Below are 22,758 nucleotides of genomic sequence, written 5' to 3' on the forward strand. Positions count from 1 at the left end.
TTATAGTACCTTATATAGTACACGCAGGTTACCGTCTCATAAGTTCTTAAATGATATCTTTGCGCCGGCCATCTTTTGTTAAGTCTCATGTGCTGGATGTGCTCTCGTTTGGCACTTTTGTCAAGTCTCTTGTAATACCATCAGCGATTAAGTCCAAAAGTTATGTTAATTTTTAAGTTCAGATAAGTCATAACATCGATGACTTAATGAAGTACAGATTGTAAAATATATATTGGAGTGTAACCAGAATATAGAGGATTTGTAATACCTGCTGGTTGGTTGGTGGCGTAGTTGTGATACTAGTGATGGTCCCTTTCAGAAATCCAACTGCATTGAAAAGATTAGTCTTGATCTTTTCCTAAGAATATAAACAAGAAATCTGCCTTCCTGAAAATTAGTACAGAGTAAAAAATTGCTTCATGTTTGACAAATTAACAATTGAAAGTCAAGCATGCATGTACGACTTAAAAAAAATTGCTTCATGTTCGCAGTCTTGGAAGTGCTGTCGTATGGACACTGACAAACCAAGGATACAAGAAGTAGCCACGATAAGTACACACTAATCAGTCGATCAATGATTGAGGAATAAGAACTATAAAATTAGGAATCCTCCAAAAGGGACTGATGCTTCGATTGAATTCTTGGAATGAATTATTCATCAAAATGTATTCCATGAAATTTTACAACTAGATGGTCTTTGTCTTGGCAATATAATGAATGTGTTAGCTGATGTAATACTAGCTCTTGGATAACAAGTCAATGACAGAATATGCCTTGTTCCTTTCAACATGTTGCATAATCCATCAATTCAGACGGCATCCAGTGTATGCATTCTTGTTACAGTACAGAGTGCAATTTTGACTTGTGTTCCTGCATCTTGACACTGAAGAAGATAATCTAGCACTAACTGAACCCCGGATCATCATTCTCTAGGCTCCCGTCCAAGCTTCAACTGGGTCTATGCGAGCCAACCATCAGGAGTAAAGCTTAAGTGCTACACAAAATCAATTTGATGGGATCGACAGTTTCAAGATGCATTCACTACAAGATAAGGAAAACTGGGAGAATTAGTCACCAGTAGTATACAGAAACAGAAGCAACAAATGGTGGCAACCACATACTACTAGTCCGCAATACACCAAGAACGCATTCACTACAAGATAAGGAAAACTGGGAGAATTAGTCACCAGTGGTATACAGAAACAGAAGCAACAAATGTTGGCAACCACATACTACTAGTCCGCAATACACCAAGAACAGCTACTAAAGTACATGCCTGTAAGGTTTTTCGTAACTACAACGTTGCATACAGTTGTTATGAGCTAGAATCAATTGATCCTGGCCCTCTATTGTTGAGGAAGCCATCAATTCTGCTCCTCTCTTGTTGAAGGGGCCATCCCTGCTGATGGGCTGTCCGCAAAGTATTCTGGGTGTTTCAGGTTAACACCATGCTGCAAGAAAAAAACACATAACAACAGATCACTTATGTTTGGAACGCGAGTCAGATATGTTTCCTCATAAAAATGCATCAGATGATTTTTATAAGGATATGGTGCTTGTGGGTGATTAGTCAGCTAAGCCGAAACAGGGTTACCGACTGCAACAGAGGGTAGCATATACTCCCTTCATCCTAAGGCGTCTAAGGTATTTGGCATGAAAATTAGCGCACACTAATCTGAACAGATTTGCCCCTGCATGGTCTGATTAGTGATACCACTTAGGAGATTGTGATCATAACTATCATGATCCTTCCATTAATGTGAATAGAATACTGTCGATGGAACCATCGCGGGCGCACACGGCGACGTGGTCATGCTGGCCGTGTCGTAGCTGGGTGTGGTGACTGGTGACGCGCTGGGCGTGGCATTGCTGGACGTGGTGATGCTAGTCCCGGTAAGTAAATTCAGTCGACTTATGTTCTTTGGACGAGAGAACGTCGCCGTCACGAAAGTCGTCCGAGTTGTCGTCGTCGCCGACATACTCCGCAATCTCTTCATCGTTTAGGCATGCCAACTAGTCCGACGGCCCTTCCTTGCTCACCATGGAGACAAGGTGTGCGTGTTTTTTTTAGTTCAGACTTCAGAGATGGATCGGATGAGACGTCTGTTATGTACAACATCTCCTTCCATTACGAAACTGGTCGTTCGCATGTACGAATCATAAAATCTACTAGCATCTCCTTTGTTTAGGAAACTCATCGTTGTCTGCACGCACGAAGCTGATTTTGTGGAGCGGAGATGGCGCTAGAGCTGCATGCAGGCGAGGGTTGAAAGGGAAGAAACAAAGAAAAATTGCTTACACGCCTTACATTTTGGGAAAAATAAAGAGTGCTTGCACGCCTTACATATTGGGACGGAGGGAGTACTTGGTTAGTCTGTTTACTAACATCGATGAGGTGCTGGTAACAAATACTCACACATGCACACATGCACGCACACGCACAGAGAGAACAAAGTTCTAAAGTAGAGGTATGTCGCCCTTGCACCAGCATTTCCAGTGAAAATAAGAGTTCTTATAACAAAACTTTAAAAAAATCAGGGAATGTCTAGCGAAGGAAATTTCCTCTGTCAAGATCTTGAGCAATATGATATATTGCATATGTCTTTTTGTGTGGGGTTTGGGTTGAAAGAAGATTGATTCTGAATCTTTTGGATCCCAAACTATGCCATCTGTGACTACTTGCATCAAACTAAAGATATCTAGAACACGATTACTGGCGAAGGTAGCAAACTAGTAACCCACAAAGTAGTGGACAGAAGACATCAAGGGCGGAGCACCTTTGAGGAACTGTGCTACGACCCCACCCCTTCAAAGAGTGCAAATTTTATTCTGGGCATACTCTGCATCGGCCATCTTTTCTTTGCTAGTTGTGAATCGAGCGCAAGGGAGCAACGAGAAAGAGGTCTCAGCGCACTGGGTGGATGGTGTATTGGTGTCAGTTCGTTGGATGTGTGACAAGATGGGCCTGCCGGGCAGTGCACAAATCAAATAGCAATCCGTTAGCTTTTTTTTTTCTTGGGGTTAGCCCATCTTTATTGTTAGTATAGAAACAAAAGCTGCTTATATGCCAATTCCTATGTAATTCAAGAAATCGATGATGGCCATCAGTGGATCTTGGCTAAAACACTATTTTTCCTCTCTTACTTGCTAGGACAATTCCTACGTAAATTAAGAAATTAAGTGCATTTTCAAGCTCGAAAATCATTTGTTGTTGTCACAATGGAACTTGAAAATGTAGCAAAATTTGCGGTGAAGAGTTGAATTTCTCCACCGCTCTGCTTTTGGTCACCCTCTGTCACCGGAAAACATATTGTCTTCTTAAAATAAAACCTCGTGGGAAACTGGATAATAATATTGTAACCCGGTCTAACAATTGCCGAATTGCTTGCAAAAAAATGGTTTTGTCTGGCTTAGGATAAGAACATGAGAATTCTCACTAAAAAATGATCTGAAAATGCGTTGTTGGATTGGAAATATGGGGATTGCTTCTTCTGCTCACATCATCCTTAGTGGTTGCATTATACATGTGTTACTTGGACTTGGGAGGTGGACATGATTTTAACCTCTGTAGTATCATTCACATTGCCTTTATTTTTACTGCTTTTCAAATTAGGGTGACAATTCTTCCATCTTCAATACAGAAAACATAAAAAAAATTACCTCTCATAGCTTTGTACACTTTGGCGGCTTTGAAGCGTGTTCCATAACAGTAGATGGCATGTGTAGTTTGTTCTTATACATATAAATGGCTTATAACTCAATGTTTGTGCACTGTAATCAGTAAGGTGTCCAAAACATCGCTAGAAGGCAAATCTATAAGAAATCATGATGTCTGTTAGACATTTAAGTGTCGGCTGTCACCCAATCCAGCTGTGGTTAAATGCTGATTTCGTCTATGGTGTCTTTGTTCTGGTAAGATGTTCCTAGCAGCTACTGACTGTTGAATCTGTCCATATGAATGTTGGTGAGCTGTGAGAAGCTTGGAACATATGACATATCTGATTTTTGCCCCTAATAAATGACTAACATAAAGCAATCCTCTTGGTCTAAGAGGGTCAACTAAAGCCATTTATCAGCAGCAAATTTCAACAGGTTTATCAGTAAAGGGATTCAACTGCTAAGAGAAGTAATTTGCTAATCATTATTCTGTGTCCAAAAAGAATAATGTGTGTTTGAAACATGAGAAAAAAGGTTGTCTGCTATTGTGCAAAAATAAAAAGTCAGGTGTAATAGAGAAATGGTTTACCTCACGCAAGGCTTTAGAAAGATCATCCATTGTCAACACAAGACGTCTATCCTGAAGTACAATAAAGGATTGCCATCAGCAAGCACTAAGCAGTAAGAATGGATGCAAGATCTCATGCAAGAACTAACATGGATATTTTAGCTAAGAAATGAATTCACCTTGGGTTGTTTGCTTTTGTTATCTTTGATAGGTGCTGCAACCCTGGCTTTGCAGTGCCTAATTCAAGGTAAAGAATAGTGCGATGTCAACTTATTGTGCAAGAGATACTGCAATCGCTATGAGTTATGACGTGCTCACAGCAATAAACAAGTTGCAATAAGGTGAATAAAAAGATAGTGAGATTGTGGATTTACGTACTGAAGAGAGTCACTTGCAACGTCTGAAATGAATTTTTGAGTAGCTACAGCAACCAGCCTTGTTCTGCAGAAGCACGAAATTAGGAGACGCAAATATAACACGAAATATTCAGTTTTTAAGATGATCCTGAGTAGCAAAGGGATCCCAGCTCAACCACCGATCCAGCCATTTAAGTCCTCTCGAGGGGGAAATTGGAGGTGTAAGGAGTACTCACAGGCGTACATCGGGGCAGTGGAACCCGCTGCGGCCGAGGTAGTGCTCCACCAGCTCGTCCGGAATCTGCCGCGCGAAGGAATCAAACACAGAATTCGGCATAAGGAGAGGGGATCAGCTCGGCGTACCGTGGGGGAGTAGTCCATGAGGGAGGAGAGGAACTCGGTGAGTACGGCCTCGTCTTCGTGCCGCCCGTCGCTTCCGCCGGCCCTGGGCGAGCCCATGCCCGGAGTCATCCCGCCTCCTCCTCCTCCGCCACCGCCGCCGTTGTTGCTTCCCATCATCCTCCCGTCCGCCGCCTTGCTGCGTTGGCCTGAAGCCCTGGGGAGTGGTGGCTGCTAGGCTGGGTCTGTGGCGGGGAGAGGAGGTCGCCGCCGGCAAGGAAGGGGAAGACGAAGTGGGTTCAACAAGGGGTCGTCGCCTCGTCGGAGGGCCGAGGACGGAAGGAGAGGGGAGCAGCGGGCTCGAGTCCGCTCTCCTCTTTCAGACCGGGCCTGTTTCTGGGCCGAAGCCACAACGGTCTCGGACTGCTTTGATACACTCTCTCCGGTCCAAATTCCATGTTTTTCTTTTGAGATAAAATTCCTTACATGTTAACACACATGAGCAAATCAATGGATTTGGCAGCTCTCCTGCTAACATTCAAAAATAAATATGTGTAACATCACTCTATTCTCCATGGTCTTGCTACTCAGGTCTCCTGCGAACTTGCTCAAAAAAATTCCATAAATTTTGTTTCTTGTATTCCACCAGACCTACGTGACTTAGCCAATCCGTCACGCTCCATGTGTATTCTTATGATTTTTCTAAAGCATTTATTTTCATCAAACTGGTATTTTAACTTCCTCCAACATGTGTCGGATGAGTCCTAGTTGGTTATTCGAGTTAGCACATCGACGTCAGCGAACCCAATGCGATGATGTGGGCTAGGTAGGAGCGGCGGGAGGGAGAATGGAAGGAGGATAAAAGTGGTAGGAAGAGGAGAAACTGGGACAGGTTTTTGACTTATCACTTCCAAAGATAGTCCAGGTTTTTGACTTGTCACTTCCAAAGCTAGTCCACCCGGGTTTTTTTTTTCGAACCATGCAAGAGCCTTGCATGTATTATATTATAAGAAGGAAAGCCAAAGAAGTGGCTACAGTTTTACAGAAAACACAACAAAAAGCGACCAACAGAAAGAAAGAAAAGGCTTGTACAACCACCTCAAAAGGAGGCAGGCTAGCAAAATAGAGACGAAGATAAAGCTGAATTAAACCCCCGGCAAATTCAGGCGACCCTTGCTTGCCAGCGACCAAAGTTTTGCTTCCACCTTAATCTGCTCTATGAGGATATTGATGGGTTTGGAGCACCTATCGAAGCCTCGGGCATTTCGCTCCCGCCAAACCGACCAGGTGATCAAGATTACCAGGGAGTTGAATTTTGCGTTGATGTCCTTTGGCAAGATGGAAGTTGATTGAATCCACCAAGCTCTAAGCGGCAGAGCCATGACCGGGGTGATCTGCTGCAGTTTTGCCCAGTTCAGTACATGTCCCCATATTATATTTACGACCGCGCAACCAGTAAAAAGGTGATGTGCATTTTCATTTGCTGCATTGCAAAGGACACATTTATCAATGTGAGGGAGGCCACGCTTAGAGAGCCGATCGGCTGTCCACACCCTGCCACGCACGAAGAGCCATGTGGCCATTTTGCAGCGAAGGAGGGCCCAAGCGCTCCAAATAACAGCAGCAAAATCACAGATGGTTTTTCCTTTGAAATGTGCTTGGTATACCGAACTGGTTGTGAAGCGACCGTTTGCCTCCCACGACCAAATCCACCTATCCTCCTCCTCTGGGACTAAAATAACGGTGTTCGTCTCCTCCCATATCCTTAGCACTTGCATAAAATAATTGATGGTTATTGGTTTCCTGATATCATCGATCCAGTTGCCATTATTTAGGGCTTGTGCAACTGTTATTCTAGCTCTGATTGCTAACGGGATGCTTTGAAAAACCTCCGGGGCAAATTCCTCTATCGAACCTCCGTTGATCCACTTATCAGTCCAGAAAAAACATCTCTCTCCATTGCCAATTATCACCTTAGAGGCTGCATTGAAAATTTGCCTCACCTTCTCTTCTACTGGGCTGGCAAGAGTGCACCATGGCTTCCTTTCTTCGGCACGTAGGTTCCAAGCCCAGCGTACTTTGAAGGCTGTATGCATGATCTCCAAATTCAAAATGCCAAGCCCACCGAGGGGTTTAGGATGACATACTGTGTTCCAATTCACCAAACATTTACCGCCTTTCACTGCGTCGGTGCCCTTCCAAAGGAAGGCCCTTCTGATTTTGTCAATCGCTTTGAACACCCAAGGTGGTGGGTCCAGCGACAATAAATGAAAGATGGCAATTGCACTTAAAACAGACTGAACTAGGATGAGCCTCCCTCCCTGTGTGAGCATAAAGGTCTTCCAAGCAGCAAGTTGGTTTCTGATTTTATCAATCAAGGCCTGGAAATCTTCTTTACGAGCTTTCTTAAGATGTAGTGGTAGTCCCAGGTAGATTATGGGAAAATTCCGAACCTGGCATCTTAATATGTTGCTTATTTCTTGAGTGATCACTTCATCAGAAATCAGTGGTGAGACAGAGCTTTTGTTCAGGTTGCATTTCAGCCCGGATGAATTGCCGAAGATCTCCAAGATGTGTGTGACCGCGACCGCATCTCTCTGTGATGGTTTGAGGAAAAGAATAACATCATCTGCATATATCGACATACGCTGTGGTATACCTTGGTGGATTGGGAATGGAGACAAGGCCCTTTCTTCCTCAGCTTTGCGGAACAGAAGGCTTAGTGCGTCCATAGCAAGGATAAATAGCATGGGAGACAAGGCACCCCCCTGCCTTAATCCTCTAGCATGCCAAATCTTAGGACCTGGGGCTCCATTGAGGAGAATGCAGGTGGAGGAAGATCCGAGTATCAGCGAGACCCACTCTCTCCAGCGTGGGCCAAATCCTTTTTGTTGCAGAACCTCAACAAGGAATTGCCACGCTACCGTGTCGAAGGCTTTAGCAATATCTAGCTTCAGGAGAAGGCTAGGGCATTTCTTTCTTTTCAGAAATTTAGCTGACTCTCGGACTAACTTATAATTATCATGGATGGAGCGACCCTTGAGAAATGCACCTTGATTACTGCCAACAAGTTCAGGGAGTTCAACACTTAACCTTGCTGCTAGAACCTTGCTGAAATAAGCAACATATTAAGATATGGCGTCGTCATCTGATGTGGCGCTATGTGCCTGCACTCTCACGCCGGTCCCTAGGTTTGGGACCGACGTGAAGTAACAAGCAGTTTATGGGGCCACATCGAGTGCCAACAGTTTATTGGAAGGCCATCGATAATCCTTTTTTATGCGCCGCCCATTAGCTCTATTGTGGACGTCATTCCAGATTTTCTTATGTTACCAAAATATCAGACCTTAATAAAATTCTTTAAAATTTGATCGTCTTCATAACAAAACGAAGCAACATTTATGACATCAAAGTAGTATCACAAGATTTTTGGTGAAATATAGTGTCATAAAATGTTAAGTTGAGGTCGTATAGTATGCTGCTAGGTTTTTCCTATAGAGTTAGCAACATTAGAAAAATGTTTGATATAAAATCAGGGTGCTTCTCGAGAGTTGGAAATAGATAAATACCCTAGTGTCACCTACTCACCTCCACCTACTTCTCCTTCGTAGGGTGATTTCTCCTCCTTCGGTCGCTCTCCCGGTGTCGGGAGGGGTGGGAGACCCGATATACGTGTGAAGTTTTTTTTTTAAAGTAGCGTTGTCTAGTGATTTGGTAGCCTTTTTTTTTCATCCGCCTCAACGGAGATGGCATCCTCTACAGTAAGTAATCTAGATTCTTCGTTTGTCCAACGAGATTTACTTCACGACGTTACCGATGGTCCTAGAAGATTATAATTTTCTACCTATTGGCTTCGAATCTTACTTGTCAGCTGAATTTTGATCTTTTCTCATGGTTCCCGCAAGGAGGGTTGTTCTTGCAATATTTGTGACGTCTACTATATCCTCGATAATGGTGATTTACACTCTCGACAGTTCTTTTTTTGATGTTGGTTGACTAATTTAATAACAGCAACCGTGCACATAGCTTTGATATTGTGGCTTAAATTAAAAATATGGAAAAACGTTAGTTGATAATTTACATGTTTCTAGTTTGTTATCTACTTTGGGCTACCTCTTTTTTAAATTTAGTTTTGTAATAGCTGGAAATGCATTCGGTCGAAAATAAATAAATAGTGTGTGTTCAAAGAGGCCCTGGCCTGCCGGCTGCGGAGTCAGGGCATCTCCAACCGAGCGATCCAAACGGACGCGCTGGGCCGTCCGCGTCCGTTTGGGTCGCACGCTGCGCCCAACGCAGCGGCCACCCATTTGGCCATTTGGCCATTTGGCCTATTTCTTTGGAAAATAGGTCCTCTGGCTACAGATCCTTAAACAATGTCTAACAAATATAGAATAATATCTCGTAAACATAGAATAATATATAATAAACATAAAATATTATCAAATACCATAAAATATTATCAAATGTATCATGATAAATCAAATAAAATGTGCCATAGTTTGAGAAAAATATAAAAATTACAATTGAGATTGTCTAACTCAATTTGGGCGCTCGAGGATCTCCTTCGTCTCTTCTCGAACCAAGCTCTCTTTGCCTCGCTCATGTTGGTCAAGTCGGCGTTCATGATGAGGTTGTCCTCAGCTTGGCGTTTGAGCTCAACTTCCTTCGCCTTCAGCTCCACCTCTTTGGCCCTTGCCATTGCTATGAGCTCAAGTTCTCTCTCTTTGAGCTCAAGTTCTTTAGCTTTGGTCTTGGCCTTGACCTCTTCAATCTCAAGCTTCTTCTCGCTGGACATCAAAGAATTTCTTCCTGTCCTCTTCTTTCTCCCGCGCCTCCTCTCATCCCTCTTGTCCGTGGACACCTCTCCGTCCGCATGCATCTCCTTCAAAGTGCCATACAATAGCATGGACGAAGCATCACGCTTCATGTCGGCTTTGGTTGACTTGTGGCCGCGTGGACGACTTGCACGAGAAGCGGAGCTACCGCAAGGCTGCCCACCATCAAGGTCAATGACCGTGGCATCTTTGGCGGGATTGTTGCCGACTCAAGGTCGCCATGTACCCCTCGTACCCCTCCCGGAACTTGGGGGTGCCCCGGAGTTCCTTCCAACAATGAGGGAAGGCAAAGGTCTTCTCTCCATTGTTGACTTTGTAGAATTCCAAAGCTCGCCACACCTAGAGCAAAGCGAGACAACAACGATAAACGGATGTGCAAACATCGGATGAATAAGTTGAGGTTAAGAATCATACCAAGTCCTTCACACCCATGCCACTAACGGGGATCCGCCTCGCGTGATCATACGCCGCCTGGAACTTGTTGCATTCCGTTTGAATTGCTCCCCACCTCTTTTGGAGCGATATTTCGCTGCGGTCGCTCTCAAATGGCTCCTTTCCATATTTGCGATGTTCATGGAAGTATTCATAGATCCGGCGCCAGAATGCGGCCCCTTCTCGCTCGGCACCCGTCAACGCATCTTGCCCGATGGTCAACCATCCATCGACGAGCACCTTGTCCTCCTTCTCCGTGTAGTTGGCGGTTCGTTTGCTTACCCGGCGACCTCGAGCTTGTGCAGCTGCGGCTTGTGTGAGGCCCTCACCGAACAACGGCTCCTCCTCGATGTTTATGCTGCCGGGACGAGCGCTTGTGCCCTCCCCGTGTGTCAATGGGAGGTGGTCGGGAGCCTCGCCGTGTCGAAGGATATGGCGGGGTCGTCGGCATTGTCCGCGCGAAAGACGGAGGGGCCTCGCACGGTGGACGGTGACGCGCGCGCGCGGCCGACGCATCGTCGAACAGGTTGCGTGCACCGGACATCGCGGCTGCTCCCGGGTTCTTGGGGCCTTTGGAGTTCGCCGGCGCACGGTTCAGGTCAATGGACGAAGGTGACGGCCCCGTCATGGACTCGCCCACCTCCGGTGACCCATCCCGTGACTGGTACGCGTGCCGCCCATGCGCCCCCATTTCGTGCCCAAACGGGGTAGTCGGTGGGGCATTTGACCATGGAGGAAGGGGCCGGGTCACGGAGGAGGCCGAGCTCCCCCCCCCGAGGCCGCGCCGGTGCCGGGGATGATCATGTGCTGGCCGAGCGCTGCGTGGCCGTAAAAGAGCATGGCCTGCGCCTGTCGCTCTTGAAGGACGGTGCTCTTCGCCTCCGTCTTGAGTTGGAGAAGCCGCTCCGCCGCCCGCCGCCGCTCCTCCGCGTCGGCCGATTTCGCTCTTCCGTTGGTCGAGCGCCCTGCGGCGGTCGGCCCTCTTCTTGCTCTCGATCTTCCTCTCGCTCCGGGGTGAGGTCGGCCTTCGCCTTCTTCGTCGGCGGCCGGCGGAGCTCGGCCTCCGCCGGCTCGGGAGCCGCCTCCACGGCAGGAGCGGCAACGGCCGCGGGTGCCTCCTCTCCGATGGTGGCGGTGGTGGCGGTGGCGGCGGCGATCGCTTCGTCGGCCATCTCTAGGTTTTGGGAGTACAGTGGAGTGTTTCGTTTTGGGGAGGCGACGGGCGGGCTGTGGGCGGACAAGGGGAGGACGCGAGCGACCAGCCTTTCGCGTCCGCGGCCACGCAAACTCGTCCAAGATTTGGGCCAGGTTTGGGTCGTCCCGGACGCCGTGGCCATCTGTTTTAGGGATGGGTCCGCACACTGGGCCGCGGTTTTGTCCGTTTCGACCCATCCGGACGCGCGGGCGCGGGATGGGTCGCCCGGTTGGAGATGCCCTCAGGCCCCAGAAATCCGCGCCAAGTGCCACGGCGACGAGGCAACCACCACACCACCGGCGCGGCGACCCCTCCTCTATCCAGTATCCACTCCGCCCGCGCTCGCAGCTCACCACCCGAAGAGACGATGATGCTGATAAGGCCGCGGTTCCTCTCCCCCTCGCCGGCCTCCTCCCGCCGCGAGCCCCTCCTCCCCGCCCTCTCCGCGCCTCCCGAGCCCTCCAGAACCTTCTCCTCCTCCTACTCCTCCTCCGCTCGCCCGCCCCGCCCCTCCCCCAACGAGCGCCCACTGCCCAACCTCCGCCGCCTCACCGCCCGCATCGTCGACCTCACCCGTCGCAAGCAGCTCTCCCAGGTACGACACGGCACGGCCATGCTCCTCCCCGCCGTTGGTTTTGGATTGGGGCCCGTTTCTCATTCGAGCTTTCTGCTGCGCGCGCAGATCATGGCAGAGGTGGAGGCGTCCAAGCGGCGCGCGCGCTCGGGCAGGGGCGGGGGGACCAACATCATCGTCATGAACGCCGTGCTCGAGGCCTGCGTCAGCTGCGGCGACGTCGACCTCGCCGTCCAGCTCTTCGACGAAATGCGGGGGCCCATGGGGTGCGGCGTTGACGCCGTCTCCTACGGTATCCTGCTCAAGGTATATCATATTTCCCCACATTTACTGCTGTTGCACTGCTGTTTGACATCGACATTCATGGGTTGGACCATCACGTACGCGCTAGGTGCAGTTTCGAGCTTTTGCGTCCTACTCAGGTTCACCATGCTCTATCAGCTTCCTTAAATTTCCATCTCAGATTGTCTGAACCATCAATATCTCAACCCTCGATCAACAATGTTGTTCTATTTCTCCTGCTCAGAGTATCTCCTTCTCTAGAATACATACATTCTTGCATCTTTTATTGAATTAACTTCAATGGCATCTTCTCAACGTATGTGGTGCCAACTGCGTGTACTTCTGATTGATTAGTTCGACTAAGGATCTGGTGGAATCTTACAGTTTAATGTGCTCTAATTGAAGGGTCTGGGGATAGCTAGAAGGATTGATGAAGCATTCGAGATACTGGAATCAATTGAGAAAGATACTTCTGTTGGGTGCCCCAGACTCTCTCCTCATCTTATCTGTGGTTTTCTAAACACACTTATCGAAGCAGGTTCGTGCAAGATGGATCATCTTACAGTATACTTGTATGTTGCATCAGCTCCATTGTCCCTTGTTGCACAAAACCACTAGAGACGTCTAACAAGACCACTAGTCACTAGAAGTCTGAAAAGAATACTAGTACAAGAATAAGTTACTGCTCGGAGGAACCTCTATATTGCTAAACAGCTTATTCATAAAACTCAATTGATACCAGAATCGAAGTCCTAAACTGTATTTGGCCCATCCACGGGAAAGCATTATTCCTGGTGTCTAATATATAAACATCACATGGTTACACAGTCATGCGCATGCCTCCTAAAAATACTGTGTTAGTTCTGAATGAGTAAATTCAAAATTGTACATTCTTCCACGTATATTGAAATGATTAGGACAAAAATCGTGTTAGTTGCAATCTAGTCTCAGTCAGTGCCACCCTAATTTTGTGCCCTGGTCAGACCTGCTTGCTAGAATGAGATTTATTTTTTATTTCTTCTGTGTTGGTTTGTGGATGGATATTGTTGCAATCGATATTGTACCTTTTGTGCAAATTTTGGTCTTTTGCTGGTCTATATTCATGTGTAAGAGCCCCAGGCACCGGTGTGGCTAGGGACTGCTGCAAGTGGATCCTGCTTATCACTATCTTGGTATGACCAAACTGGAGGATCACCTTTGGCAAATTGCAACACCATGCCATTACTCCTGGTGCTATGTGAAAAAAATTGATTAGATGTGCCGTTTCGGCAATATATATGGTGTACTATGCAGTTTACTCTAATTATGAATTCTTCTGCTGGTAATATGTATATGAGTTTGAGTTCTATTTATTCTACATTATACTGTAAATTTAGTAGTATAATGTACGCTAATGCATTATTATACAAATGTAGAATAAACATCGCCAAGAGGGTGGTCTGAGAGGACTATGGCCTCTTTACGAGGGAGATGAGATTGCAGATAAATCTGTCTTTCTCAGTTTTCCGCTATCTTTTGGAATGAACCAGTATGCCTCCTTTTTAAATTGGGAGACCCTAAAAAATAGCTCTAGCCTCAATTTTCGGTTGCTAAGTTGTGCTGTGCTGAACATATTTTATAATCTGCTGTGGAAAAAAGCCATGGAAGAAGGAAAAAATTCACCACATTGCTAAATGGAGCACAAAGAGGTCGTAAGAGAAAATTTAAGCAGATAAGTTGGCTGTTAAGCCACTATCAATCAAAAGAGAAGGCTGTTTAAACTGGCCATGGGCTGCCTTTCTTGCAGTTTTGATATGAATGAATGATATAACTGAATGCTGACTTGTATAGTGGAAATAACAAAAGGAGATATCACTAAATAAATATGTACTTAGGTTCCGGGTATGTTTTTTCATGTTGCATCCGAAGTATAGTGGGGACTAATTTGATCAGTTTCTGGTAGATATGCTCATGTGCATGCTCTTGTTACAGTTTACGCTTCTTGGCCACATATTCTATGCATATCTGTTTACCACCGAAAATTCTTGGACCCACACTAGCTTGCTGGTTGCTGAAGGAGTTTAACTTTAATTTGACCAGGAGATATGAGGCGTGCCAATGCTCTTGTTGCCCGTTTTCGGCAAGTCCTTTATGAAGGCCAATCTGTGTTACTATATAACTTACTGATGAAGGTATCTCTTAGTCGCCTTTGCATATCTTTTTCTAAGATGGCTCTCCTTTTTCATTACTATCACAGTAGCAGTTTGTAAATTCTTGAATTGAACTTCCTCCAGGGATACATAAAAAGCAACTTCCCTCTCGGAGCTTTGACTGTTAAAGATGAGATATTGCGCCAAGGGTTGAAGCCTGATAGATTGACATACAACACCATCATTTTTGCTTGCGTGAAATCCGAAGAGATTGAGAAGGCTTTCCAGTTTCTTAAAGATATGAAGGTGTCACACAAGTGTTGGAAAGGCCAGTTTTAGCCACAAAATTGTTTTGCATATACATGTTGCCCCACATGATGACAGTGAGTTGCTTTCGTTACAATGCAGGAAGAAGCTAAAAGGGATGATAATCCTGAACTCCTCCCGGATGCTGTTACCTACACAACATTACTTAAGGTGATTCAGTGATTGCCTTACATGGTCTCACAGGTTTTTTAGCTGTTTTATGAGTTCAGTATTGTTTTTAATGGTTTTTAAATGTGCAAGTTATTGAAGCATGTTGCAGGGTTTAGGAAATAGCCAAGATCTTTATTCAGTTTTGAAGATTGTGGTGGAGATGAAATCGTCACTTATTTTAATTGATAGGACTGCATATACAGCTATGGCAGATGCCTTTCTAGCTTGCGGGTCCATTGATGGTAAGCTATATAGCATGTTTCTAGTGGGTCAATTTGCTTGGTGATACTACGTCTTTTCAAGTTGAAAAATAACAGTGGTATCCTTGCATTTGATGTTATTTTCTATCCACACGCCTTAGTAGTGCTACTACCCATTTTAAAAATGTGATTTATCTTTTTTTTGTTTGGTATATCTGATTCGCAAAAACTCTGCTTGTGCTTTTCTAGGAATAGCCATTCTCAAGCCTAGGTAAAGGAGGAGGGTTGTGCTGGCAAGCCAACGTTAGTTGGGGCGTAACCCTCTCAGCGACGCGCCATATTGGTACCTGAGTGTGGTGTTAAGTAAGCAAGGGCCGGGCCGCCACCGTTATAAGCAGACAAGGGGTTTTGCATCTCACCTGACGAATGCGAAGAGTAAGGAAGCAGCCGAGGCAAATAGGTTGGGTGTGGGTAGTTGGAATGTAGGATCCTTAATGGGGAATATACGGGAGTCAGTGGATGCTGCGATTAGGAGGCGTGTAAATATTTGTTTCATCCAGGAGACTAGATGGGTGGGTCAAAAGGGTGAGGGAAGTCAAGAATACCAGTTTCAAGCTTTGGTATTCAGGGTCAGCTGGTAATAGGAACACGACGTAGACGTACTAATAGATAAGAGCCTCAAGAATGGAGTAGTGGATGTCCGGAGATAGAGGATAGGATCATCCTAATCAAGCTAATCAAGCTAGTTGTTGAGAATCTTGTCCTGAAAGTTATTAGTGCTTATGTCCTACCGGCGGGGCTCGATATGTGCTAAGAGCCAATTTTGGGATGATGGAGGACGTGGTTAGAAGTGTACCGACAAACGAGCAGCTCTTCAATTGAGGAGATCTCAATGGCCATGTGAGTACAACTAACATGCCAGTAATTATGATGTCATCGACATACACTGCAAGTATAGTGATTTTCTGGTTTTGATGTCTATAAAAGACACTGTGAGCTCCATTACATTGCATGTAGCCCATATCACAAACTGCACGCCTGAATCTGTCAAACCATGCCATTGGAGATTGTTTTAAGCCATAAAGATTCTTTTTCAATTTGCATACCTTTCCAGCAGTTTCTGATGTAGCAAAGCCTGGTGGGAGTTCCATGTGCACTTCTTCTTTTAGATCACCATGCAGGAAGGCATTTTTAACATCTAGTTGGTGTAAAGGCCACCCAAAATTAGCATCACAAGAAATCAAAATCCTCACAATATTCATTTTCGCCACCGGAGCAAATATTTCATCATAATCTATGCCATAGGTCTGACTATATCCCCTCGCCTAGTCTTGCTTTGTATTTGTCGATCTTGCCTTCTGAATTTTGTTTAATTGTATAAATCCACTTGCAAGAAGGTGTGCAAGTTCCCATGTTTTGTTCTTCCTCAAAGCATCCAGCTCCTCCATCATAGCATGCCTCCACTTTGGATCTTGTCTAGCTGCTTTCCAGTCAGTTGGAATTGAGATAGATTGCAGAGAAGCAACAAATGCTCTGTACGAGGGAGACAAGCACTTATAAGACACATAGTTGCTAATGTCATGGTTAACTCCACGTTTACCCTTCCTCAAAGCAATTGGCAAATTCATTGACTCATCTATGGTTGCAGACTCATTTTCGGACTGACAGCTGCCACTAGACGTACTATCATCAACATCATCCTCCTGTTGCTCCCCTTGCATTTGTTGTTCCCCCTGCACCTGTTGCTCCCCCTGCACCGGTTGCTCCTGTTGTACTCCCTGTCGAGGTCGTCGCGAATACACCAATATGTTGTCCCTCCACCTTTGTACGTTTTCAGGTTGTACAATAGGTGGTTCATCATGGACATTTGATGGTCCAACAACTATAGAAATAGGGGCTGAAACCACAATTGGTTTTGGAGCATGTTGTTCTGGACTTGCAACAATACTCTTCTCCCCCTCTTGGCCAACCTCATTATTTTTCAGTTGGTCAAATTCCTCAAACAACATACTTATATCAGTATTTTCACCATAGAAGGGCTCAGATTCTCGAAAAGTGACATGTATGCTTACAAAGGTACGTCGTTCTGATGGACTCCAACACTTGTAGCCATGCTTCCCAGATGCATATCCAATAAAAATGCATTTTACTGCTTTTGGGTCAAGTTTACCAACAGATGGTCTGTGATCTCTAACAAAACAAGTACAACCAAATAATTTTGGTGGGACTAGAAATGTATTCTCACCCATTAACATCTCACATGGTGACTTCATGCCCATAACTCTTGAAGGCATTCTATTTATCAAGTAGGTGGCGGTCATCGCCGCTTCATTCCACAGGAACTTAGGCACAATCATAGTAAACATGAGAGATCTTGCAACTTCTAAAATATGTCGATTCTTCCTTTCTGCTACTCCATTCTGTGGAGGTGTGTCTGGGCAAGAGGTCCGATGTAGGATGCCATGCTCTGACAAGAATGTGCTGAATCCTTTATTGATATACTCTGATCCGTTATCAGTCCTGATCATCTGTACCCGCACATTGAACTGGGTTTTCATATAAGAATTGTTATGACCGGTATTGGTTATGTTAGGAAGGGGCCCAACCATGGGCCCAACTAGGGGCTTAGCCCATTATCAGTTTAGGGTTTAGCTCTTTATATACTTGATGTAAACGATGCAAACAGGCAAGCAATAATCATATTCATTATTGCCGACTCTCTGAGGAGTTGGTCTCCTAACCCTAGCCGCCGCCCTCCTCTTCTCGGCCGCGCGCACGGCACGCACTCCCGCCGCGCGTCCGCCGCCTCGTCCGCACGCCACTCCCTCCTTCCCCTACAAACTACGCCCTAGGTCCGGTAGAGCTGTTGGTTCTACCAATTTGGTATCAGATAGCTCGGCTGTGATCATGTCGTCTCCGCCGCCCACCACCACGTCGTCCGCGCCTCCGCCCGTTCCTTCGGCCGCCGCCACCATGGCGGGTTCTCCAGCGGCCGCCACCACGGCGGGCTCCGCCGCGCCGGCGCCCGTCATCTACACGCTCGAGCAGATGAGCGGGGTCGTCAACGACCTCGTCACCGCGGTTCAAGGCATCCGCCTCTTCTTGATCGGTTCCCGGGGCCCCGACGCCGCCGCGGCCGGCCATCTTCACCGTGCTCGGCGCCCGCGCCATGGGTTTCGCCCTTCACGGGCGTCCCGGCCGCGGCCTCCGCCGGCCCGGCCACCGGCCGCAGTGTCCACCGTCCGCCACCGCCAGCCCAAGTGCCGCAGCCACGGGGGGCGTCCCCATCCACCAGATTCGCTTCCCCCCGTCGCCGTCTCCGCTGCCGGCGTGGCTCGCCGTGTTGTCGACTCAGCCGGTCTACACCATCGCTGCCGAGCCGCCGCTGCCCTCCCTCCCGAGCGCCGGCCCCGGGGGGTATGCACGCCCCCATGAGGCGCGCCCCGACGCGCACGGCCCCGGCGGGGTTACCCAGCCACCGCCCCGCTACACCAAGGTCAACTTCGCCACGTACGATGGGTCGGAAGACCCCCTGAACTGGCTTAGCCAGTGTGAGCAGTTCTTCCGCGGGCAGCGCACCCTGGCTTGCCTCCTATCACCTCCGGGGCGCCGCCCAGACGTGGTACTACTCCCTCGAGCAGGACGAGGGCGGCATGCCTCCTTGGGACCGCTTTCGGGAGCTGTCAACACCCGGATTTTTAAGTCCAGATGCCTATTATGCCATACATCGCAATCCCAGGAATATTGCTTTTGCGAGACATAATAGATTGATATCACATAACATCATTCATTACAACTCATAATTGTCTTACATCAAAAGGATCACATGATGCAGTCTCATTACAACAATTGTTCTAAGGATCAAATACATAACACAATAGTGGAAGTACGTAGTAGAGGGTAGATTCATTGTTGGTTTTGAAGAACCATTCATTCGTTCTACGATACAAGGGGACAGATACAAACTCACACCTACGAAAATACTCTAGTGATACTACTCTTCATCCGAAAGGGCAGATTCTTTGTCTTCATGGGTAATGTGCTTGGCGGGCGTTGTCCAACTCCTTGCGGGTCTTGTGCAGCAGGAAGTCCAGGCATGCGACATAGTAGTTCATCTCCGGGTGCGGTAGCATGGTTATTGGCCTTTCCATGGGATCATGTCTTGGGTAGTAAACAAAGCGAGTGTTCTTGATCTTGTTCTCATTTTGTCCACACAGACGGGCAATTGCTTCCTGCATGGATTTGGCTATTCCATCCTTCCAGGTGTTCCCCGTTACAGAAAACCATATGGTTTCCCATATTGGGGCTCCAAGCTTTCCTCTCAGATCTGCAGTAACTTCCCACCGAGGTTGTCCTCCTGACTGATTATTGAGTGGTATTCCGAAGACCTCGTGATACGCGCGTCCTAGATACTCAACTAGTTGCTTCAAATCCTTCTCGAACATTAGGTTTCCTCCGTGACCAAGCTGATAGGACTCACAGTGGTACTCCATCTGTGAACCATTTAAGATGAGAAAGTTAGAGAAGTGCAAGTGTGTCAAAATTTTATGTAGAATTACAAGAAAAGTAGGGCATGGATTTCTCATTTTGAAAAGATCTTAAGGATAAGAGTGAGAATAAGTTTTCATAAATATTCACTTCCTTTGTTTTGAAATTAAGTTTTTCAGACGTCCATTCTAATACTAGGGTCTCCTAAGGTCAAACAATGGCTCTGATACCAACTTGTCAACACCCGGATTTCTAAGTCCAGATGCCTATTATGCCATACATCGCAATCCCAGGAATATTGTTTTTGCGAGACATAATAGATTGATATCACAGAACATCATTCATTACAACTCATAATTGTCTTACATCAAAAGGATCACATGATCCAGTCTCATTACAACAATTGATCTAAGGATCAAATACATAACACAATAGCGGAAGTACGTAGTAGAGATCCATCGGCTCCACAGGCAACTTTTGACATCAGGAGTAGTCCTAGTTATCGTAGACGTCCTGCTGTCCGTCTTCATGGTATTGGGGCTCCTCTTCATAGTCTGGCCATTTGAATAGCCAGGGACAAAGCCATGAGTACTTTAAAGTACTCGCAAACTAATACTAGTGTAAGCACTTTCAACTAAATCAGTGGAATTCTAAGCTCTAGGTTCATTTGCATAAAGCTAGTTTTATTTCATAAGCATTTAGTAACCAAAGACTCTTCATTTGCCTAACTTAACTCAAGTGGGAACATTAGTGTCATTCCCACAACTCTGTTGTGATTCAAGTCAAAGTCACCTTTCAAGTTCAATTCACAAGTCACCCATCACATGTCACCTTTTGGAAAAGTTCTGATGACGGAACAGTATGGCCTTTCCAACTGTCCATGACCGCAGACGCGACTATTCGAATAGGTTTACACTCTGCAGAGGTTGCACACTTGTGCCACAACATTTGATTACATCCGTCGTGGATAGCTCGAATAATCATAACTCAGTATGCGGATCATCAACCATTAACCTTTCACTTACATACCCTAGTATAGGCACCTCTCCCCATGAGCTTGGCCTCCCAGTGATAGCAAACCGCCAACCTGGGAACTGCACAGGGCTTGGATAAGACATTCACCTCATTTCACGTCATTTCACTTTCAACGGAGGTAGCCTCGGCATAACCCCTATGACGCTTGTTCAGAGGGAACCCATACTAAGACACATAAATTTCCAGCTAAAGCCTTACCCATAATCAGGTATTGTGGGGGTACTCAAGAATTGGAATGGTGTCGCATCCGAACCCAATCATCAGTTTTGATCAAAATCACCATTTCATTCAAGTCACATTCACCTTCAAAATCTTTCAATAGAATGACTCATCATTCCAAGGTTTTCAAAGTCAAGAATTTCACAAGTTCCCATCTAGAGTAGTCAATTTTAGTTTTAGCACTAGCAACTAGTCATGAGGGGTGCTAACTAGTTTGTAGCTCTCTTGGCTAACTTTGATGTTCTTGTACTACTCCATATCTAGACTCAAGTGGACAGGGTGTTTCTGCACCCGGGTGCATATGCACCCTTTATTTGAAATGCATATTAAACATATTTCCAAATGTTAAAAAAATAAAAACAAAAATGCCTCGTGTATACCTTGACATGTTAAATGTTCACAAAGTTGTTTCAAAGAAAACCGATATGTTTTGTGCCTCGTACTAAAAAGACAAATTTTTGGTGTTAAAATAGTCTATTTCTTGAGGCATTATTTGTCTTTTTTACACATGGTACAAAAATTGTTGGTTTTACGTGAAACTTTATGTGTACACATAGAACATGTCCCTCTACATGCTAAATTTTTTTCCTAAATTTTTAACTTTTTGAAATATGTTTTATACATACCAGGTGCATATGCACCCATGATCAGTTTTGGTTTTCCGGACTCAAGTTAACTATAAAAGTAAACCTTGATAAACAAAGTAAAAACCTTGTAAGATAGAAAAACCGGGACTTGGAAAGTAAAGCACAAGGTAGTATGGTAGTGATGCCTTGCTCAAGTAGAGCTTGCACTTGGGTAACTTGCAAGAGTATAGCTTGCAATAATATAGCTTGCCTTGATTGGTACAGTCGTCAAAGTGTTCTTCTTCTTCTTCAAAGTAGACCTCCTCCTCTTGATAGTCTCCGGTACTAGCGTTTATAAACGAATACGAGGATACAATCACCAAACAATACTTAAGTAGACTAATTAGCCTTAATGGCTCACACAAGATGATCTAGCATCATCCTAAGCATTACTCACACAACACTAGGGTTTTCTTCTTTAGTGTTTGGAAAATAAATTCCTCTTATTGAATCTTGTTAAGATTTAATCTCCTCAAATAACAAGTTATGAACACATGTTGACCAAGGTCAACACTTCACACTTATCATTTGAGAAACATGATTTAAATGAGGTACTATACCTCATGCCATTTAAATCCTACTTTGATTTAATATCCTCAAGTAAGCAATGATGAGACCATGCAACTAAGGTCATCACCTTACTTCATAATACTTGGGAAGATGATTTAAATGAGATGCTACATCTCATAGATTTGAAATTCCAAGTTTGAAATGATTTAAATGAGCTAGAAATGACTACATAGCCATTATTTGAATCTAGCTCATGATCATGCACACAACTAAGTCATGTTTTTACATAATCAATTAGACCAAGTGAAATGTGATTTATGAGAGTTGGAATCAACTCAAAATCACTTATGGTTGATTTTTAATAAACTTTTGAAGTTTGAAAACCTACTGCCTTGTTATTTTTATCACATAAATTCTACAAAGAATCTAGACCTGTGGGGTTTGATAGAGATTTTCATAAGCTTCCCCAAAGATATAAAGTTCACCAAAATTGGCTCACTAGATTTGAAGTTATTAAATTTTGAAATTGGCACCAGTAAAGAATTTGACTGAAAAGATTTAATTCGATTTTAAACAGTTGGGCTTGGCGGGAAAGGAACATGGGCCAGGAGAGGGGAAAAAGAACTGGGCCGGCCCAGCTACGCGTCCAGCGCGAGCAGGCCGCCTGACAAGGTGGGGCCCAGGCTTCTGCGTCACTTAAAACGCAAAACGGTATGAGCAGAGGGAGGCCGCACGATTAGATGGCGATCGAACGGCGCGCAGAGCGTCGTCGTCTCCAGCGAGAGAGGGCTACTGGCGAGGCGAGGGTTGGGGTCCGGCGAGCTCACCGGCGGCCG

General features: G+C 45.6%; 2 protein-coding genes across 2 annotated transcripts in view; one reads left to right on the top strand and one right to left on the bottom strand.

The window, feature by feature from the left end:
* Positions 1–1,025: 1,025 nt before the first annotated feature.
* Positions 1,026–5,272, bottom strand: LOC124653497 (transcription initiation factor TFIID subunit 10-like). The gene is made up of 6 exons (XM_047192553.1): positions 4,945–5,272; positions 4,818–4,882; positions 4,604–4,666; positions 4,405–4,462; positions 4,247–4,297; positions 1,026–1,451 (listed from the first exon to the last, which is right to left on the bottom strand). Exons 1-6 carry the CDS (start codon positions 5,098–5,100, stop codon positions 1,365–1,367), a joined length of 480 nt encoding a protein of 159 aa, XP_047048509.1. The 5' UTR covers positions 5,101–5,272; the 3' UTR covers positions 1,026–1,364.
* Positions 5,273–11,712: 6,440 nt separating this feature from the next.
* The window catches only part of LOC124652271 (pentatricopeptide repeat-containing protein At5g10690-like), a 29,324-nt gene continuing 18,278 nt past the window's right edge, over positions 11,713–22,758 (top strand). Inside the window, exons 1-7 of the mRNA XM_047191288.1 lie at positions 11,713–11,977; positions 12,065–12,262; positions 12,644–12,776; positions 14,318–14,409; positions 14,512–14,673; positions 14,776–14,844; positions 14,954–15,086. Of these exons, the coding sequence (XP_047047244.1) occupies positions 11,750–11,977; positions 12,065–12,262; positions 12,644–12,776; positions 14,318–14,409; positions 14,512–14,673; positions 14,776–14,844; positions 14,954–15,086 (1,015 nt within the window). The 5' untranslated portion in view covers positions 11,713–11,749. The remainder of the gene's footprint in view (positions 11,978–12,064; positions 12,263–12,643; positions 12,777–14,317; positions 14,410–14,511; positions 14,674–14,775; positions 14,845–14,953; positions 15,087–22,758) is intronic.

Source organism: Lolium rigidum, chromosome 5 (genome assembly GCF_022539505.1).
Source record: "Lolium rigidum isolate FL_2022 chromosome 5, APGP_CSIRO_Lrig_0.1, whole genome shotgun sequence".
NCBI classification, from domain to species: Eukaryota; Viridiplantae; Streptophyta; class Magnoliopsida; order Poales; family Poaceae; genus Lolium; species Lolium rigidum.

Bases quoted from the DNA above. Each gene is read 5' to 3' on its own strand.
- LOC124653497 (XM_047192553.1), bottom strand. From the start codon at position 5,100: ATGATGGGAAGCAACAACGGCGGCGGTGGCGGAGGAGGAGGAGGCGGG. The intron at 4,463-4,603 runs GTACGTAAATCC...ACCTTGAATTAG, and splicing joins GTTGCAAGTGACTCTCTTCA to GCACTGCAAAGCCAGGGTTG. The intron at 1,452-4,246 runs GTAAACCATTTC...TTTTTCTTGCAG, and splicing joins TTTCTAAAGCCTTGCGTGAG to CATGGTGTTAACCTGAAACA.